The sequence below is a fragment of the Odontomachus brunneus genome, unplaced genomic scaffold (genome assembly GCF_010583005.1).
Source record: "Odontomachus brunneus isolate Ranch 3 - 2012 unplaced genomic scaffold, Obru_v1 Obru_scaffold_127, whole genome shotgun sequence".
NCBI classification, from domain to species: domain Eukaryota; kingdom Metazoa; phylum Arthropoda; class Insecta; order Hymenoptera; family Formicidae; genus Odontomachus; species Odontomachus brunneus.
Window position 1 is genome coordinate 851,873 of NW_022639577.1, and position 5,762 is coordinate 857,634.

A 5,762-nucleotide genomic window follows, 5' to 3' on the forward strand; every position below is an offset into this window, starting at 1 on the left:
TTTTCAAATCGGTACCCAAAATTTCTCGAAAACCAATGAACCGATTGCCTTGAATTTTTTTGTGGTTATTCTATACATCATTATCTAGTACTTGTCATGGGATTTTTTTTTTCGTTGCTTAGTTTTTGTTTTATAGGCAAAATAATAACTAATTTTTGGTCGAAAAATCGCTATGTTATGTTCAAACGTCCGCCATTTTGTCATAAATCGATATTTTCAAAATCGGCCATGACAAGTACTAGATTATAGTATCTAATTTAATAATCTTTTTGGTTTTTTTGTTTCAGATGATTTTTTAAGAAACGCCAGTGGGTACCGTTTACACGGATTTTTTTACGGCGCTCCAAAGATTATACCACAACCTCGTCAATTTTTGATTTTTTTTAATAAAAAAAATTGGACATATTCCTGAATGTGTATACTTTTAAATAGAAAAATCCCCAATCCGAAATTTCAAATAGTTTTCCGTAAAAAAATGCACAAAGATGACCTTTTTTTCCGGCTCCTAGGTGTATATCTCCCCTTAAACTGAATCTTACGATAATGACAATATGAAGTATCACTATTATTCTTGTTATTAAACGGCATAGATACGCGAACAGAACATTCAATTTCACGATTATTGACCGTTTCATAATTTTCTTTTTCTATTAAGCGATTCGCGAATTGTGCTAGAGGTAAAGCCGGTTTTCTCAAATATTTTCTAAACATTGACATATTACTCTCGTACGGAAAAGCAGAAAATGAATCTAAGGTACCAACACGTTTAACATCGCTAACAAGGTGTAGAAGACCATGAACATTGTATGAATTAAATGTCGGGTTATATAAATGTTCACTTCGAATAACGAATTTTTGTAATGCAAGTTCCGCAAAATTTAATAGTTTTTCTGATGGTGAATTGGATACTAAAATTCTTATTGCTGTATGCAAAAACAAAAAATGCTTATACAAGCGTTCATCAAGTATATCGCGCATTACAACCGGCCCTGTATATAGCAAAAATTGACGGTATTCTGTCGCTTTAAATTTAGAACATGCATCTAGAGGTCTTGGACGTCTTGCAAATTCGGAAGGACAATAATCGCGAAGATTATTCAACCTTGCAGAAACTATGGAGATACTACTACTTGTTAATTTCGAAAATCGAGTGTAATTTCCATGTACCTCATGTAATTTCCAAGCACATAACAGTTTCTTCGTTACGCCCAAACAAACGAGGTGCATATATTCAAAGGGTACACGCGATACCATACCTAGTGACAACTTTGCTAATGGGCTTGTACCTTTATGATGACCCTCGTCAACACACCGAGCATAATCTTCATCCGTACAAAGAGGATCATTTACCAGGTGTAGAAGTATGAAACCGGAATTTTTTTTATACAAATAAGACGTCTGTTGTTCGAAAGTGATAAATAATACTTTATTCAAAATAATTTCCACTGTTTTGAACACATTTTTCCCACCTCTCTGGCAGTTTATGAATGCCGTGCCAAAAAAACTTTTCATCTTTTGAAGCGAACCAGTTATCTAGCCATTTTTCCACATTTTCATACGAATCGAAGCGTTGGTTAGCGAGAGCGTGTCCTAGCGATGCGAACAGGTGATAATCGGACGGAGCCAAGTCTGGAGAATAAGCCGCATGCGGTAGTAATTCCCAACTGAACGACTCGATCGTTTCCTTGACCCGTTTTGCTGTATGTGATGGGGCATTATCATGGAGCAAAATGACATTGTGTTGCCTTTTTGCATATTCTGGTCGTTTTTTAGTCAATGTTCGATTTAAATCGATCATTTGTTGTTGGTAGCGATTAGTATTGACGGTTTGACCAGGTTTCAGCAGTTCATAGTTCATAGTTCATAGTTCATAGTTCTTCGTTCCTCACGTCAAAATCACCACTTTTGAATTTTTTAAACCACTCGAAACACTGAGATTTACCAAGAGCATATTCACCGTAAGCTTCGACAAGCATTCGATGTGATTCTGCAGCAGTTTTCTTTAAATGATAACAGAAAATCAATGCTGTCCGCAAATCATAGTTAGTAGGCTCGAAACGTGACATGTTTAAGGTTATACAAAAATATACTAGAGAATGAAAGTTGGGGTTATGTTTGTTGACAATATTCGTCAGCTGTTAGGAGAATATAATAGCGCGGCAGTAGCGGTCTTACGGTCACTAAACTGAACGCTGGCACCATTTATAGGGGAATTCCGGTTTCATACTTCTACACCTGGTACAGTATGGAAAACGTAACGCCCTTCACAACGAATGCCATTAATCTTACATTTAGAACATGGTTGACTGTACATATGACTGCGATGATTTAAAATAAACGCTCGCGCTGGTGCATCTGCTATAAAGCACCTTAACCGTACTGGGATCTTTCTCTCATTAAAATCTATACCTCCAACGAATATTATAGCTATGATATCTGCAACTAATTTTTCAAAAAAAATGTTTGGATCCTTAGGCTTGTGTGCACCCTGATAAATACCTACAACTATTGGTTTTGTGCCTTATACGTTAATAATTCTGCATTGGATAGGCCAAATATGAACACTGCCACTTTTGTCTAAGTTACAACCATCAGTATTTATATCTAGTTCCAATTCATTAATTGTACCTGCAGATGAAATATTGGAAATACTTTGAATCAAAGATGTTGCAAGATCAAAATGTACATATTCCCCCGGCGGTACATTGAACACAACAACACGTCTACGTGGTGTATCTATTAACGTTCTAACATCTTTTGGAAGATTAGAAAAACACGCATGTTTACGAAGGAGAGTTAAAATATCATTACCCTGAACATGTGTTAAATTATTGTCCACAAAGCAAGATGCTAACTGTTGTTGAAAAGATAATTCATTACAAGAGCCTTCAAACAATAATGGATCCTCATTGTTATTACAATTATTGGAAGAAGAAGAAGAAGAGCACGAAGACAAAGATTCATCATCATTATCATATACAATGTTATTATCTGAATGTACTGATGGATGTGCAACAGACGCAACTGGCATATCTTGCACACAAGGAGCATTTTCTCTAATACTTATATTTGAAATCGAATTAAATTGACGCAAGTTTCTCCTTATTTCTAACAAAACTTTTCTCCGTTGCCATATTGATAAATTCATAAAAGGTTTTCGTGAAGTAGATAATTTAATATTGATACGTTTCATATTTACGTGTTCTGTCGAAGGTTTGCTGCAGCTATGTGGTACAATAATATGGGAAAAGCGTCTGGACACACTTGTTGCACTATCACCTACTCAGCTACTCGTACGGTAGTTGAACTTGGAATGCTGCATGCTTAAACGTGTAAAGAATAACGGGAGAGCTTCGACCAATCACAACGTTATGGTAATACATTGCACCAATCGTAGCCAATATTTTTGGCGGTACATTGCTCGTCATGTGTTTCTGGACGCACATGTCTTCTCGCAAAGTCTATGGCCGGTATTCATAATCGGATCTTATATTTAAGTCTTAAATGTATCTTCAGATGATGTACGGATCATTTCATTGGCTACGGAGCATCTGAAGATGAACTTAAGACAATCTTAAATATAAGACCCGACTATAAATACCGGCCTACATTCGGTATTTTAAGCCTTACAAAGTAGCCAATCACAATCGATTACTTTTATCTAATTTTACTGTTATTGTTTACTTTTTAACTTAGGACTTGAAATACCGAATGTACATGGGATGGAAAGTGGAACGCTGTTATTGGTTGTGCTAGTTTCGCACGTTCCTTTCCGTTCAAAATTTAATTTCCGCGGGACGACACTGAAAGGCCTCGTCAACAATAGGAGTCATAAAGTCATACATCTTAGAACTTGGCCAATCACAGTCGATTTTTACAAGAATAATCGATTGTAATTGACCAATTCTTATGACTCCTATTATAGACAAAGACCTTTGCACGTAGAAAAGTTGTAACCGTAGTCATTACATCGTCAAAAAAGTGAGCAATGACAGTTGATTATTCTCTATGCGTTTAAGGAATAATCGATAGTGATTGGTTAATATACTCACGATCTTACGGTTATTATAAGTTTGTTTTTCGTTCTTGTACTGCTGAACTGGTGCGATAAGTTAGAGCGAGAAAAAATATACTTGTCTCACTTTAACTTATTGCACCAGTTCAGCAGTGCAGGAACAGAAAACCCCATATTTGTACGTGCAAACGCTTTAAAAGCAGAATTACACTACTGGTTCCGGACTCTGTTGCGGTTAAGATTATTGGAAATGTACCAATTAGAGTGAGCAGTTCGGCAAACTACTCGTCGATTGGTAAATTTCCAACAATCTTAACCATAACCGAGCCCGCCGGTAGTGTAATTTCGTCTTAACTCAGTAGGTCTATTCCACTCTATTCACTCGTTATTTGCAGTTAACGACACATTCGTTATCGTTGCGCAATTTCTTCCTTTCATAGAATAGCTGCGCAACGATAACGAAACTGTCGTTAATTGCAAAGAACGAATTACAGAATAAGCCTACTGATCCAATCGTATACACTTTAACGAAAGAACGTGGTCAGAAGACCACGTGCGTCGAGAAACACGTGACGAACAATATACCGGCAAAACCATTGGCTACGATTGGTGCAATGTATCATCATAGCGTTGTGATTGGTCGAAGCTCTCCCGTTATTGTTAACACGTTGAAGCATGCAGCCACATGAAGCATTCCGAGTTTAACCGCCGTACGAGTAGCTAACGAAGGAATATCCAGTGCAAGGTGATAGAGACAAAGGACGAGCCTGAAGAAAAAAAGATATCGAACATCGTGCTAAGGAGAATTCAACGACGTGACGACAGAATAACGAGGTGATAGTACAAGTGTGTCCAGACGCTTTTCTCATATTATTGTATTACGTACTGCAGCGAACTTCGACAGAACACATAAATATGGAATGTATCAATATTAAATTATCTAGTTAACGAAAACCTTTTGTGAATTTATGAATATGGCAACGGAGAAAAGTTTTGTTAGAAATTAGGAGAAACTTGAGTCTATTTAATTGAAGTTCAAATAGAAATATTACATAAAATGCTCTTTGTGTACAAGATATGCCACTTTCGTATGTTGCACATCAATCAATACATTCAGATAGTAACATAGTATATGATTATACATATTTTATTTTGTGCTCTTCTTATAGGTATAATGACAATGGAGATTAATTATTATTCAAAGACTGTTATAATGAATTATCTTAACGATAGCAGTTAATAATTTACTTTGTGCCCAATAATGTAGGATACATCCACACAAATTAGATTTCAATTCTCCTTCGTAGACAAGTGTTCTCCTTCGTAGACAGGTTTTGTAATCTTTCCAAAGATATTAGAGCTATAATAGACGTGTACCCAAATGCACAAAAATATATTTCATTGTAATATCTTTTGAAAGATTAGGAAACCACTTGTGTCAAAGAAGGAGAGCTGAAATATAATTTTCTTTGGATGTATCTTCAATTATTGCCCACAAAGTAAGTAGTTAACTGCTCTTGAAAAGATAATTGATTATAAAAGTCTTCGAACAATAATTTATCTGTGTTGTTATTACAGCTATAGGACGGTATGTAAAAGACAACTTTAAGCATATCAAATATTTCTTGTACATATCTGGGATATATGCTTAAGACATTTGAAACATATGAAGAAAGGTTATAGAAGTCTACAATATATATATATATATATATATATATATATATATATATATATATATATATATATA

At 35.5% G+C, this 5,762-nt stretch overlaps 1 protein-coding gene across 1 annotated transcript in view; it reads right to left on the bottom strand.

Moving 5' to 3' along the window:
* Window positions 1-3,322, bottom strand: part of LOC116849891 — a 4,313-nt gene extending 991 nt beyond the window's left edge. Inside the window, 3 exon segments of the mRNA XM_032827518.1 lie at window positions 595-1,355; window positions 2,248-2,886; window positions 3,298-3,322. Of these exon segments, the coding sequence (XP_032683409.1) occupies window positions 595-1,355; window positions 2,248-2,886; window positions 3,298-3,322 (1,425 nt within the window).
* Between the last annotated feature and the right edge of the window lie 2,440 nt (window positions 3,323-5,762).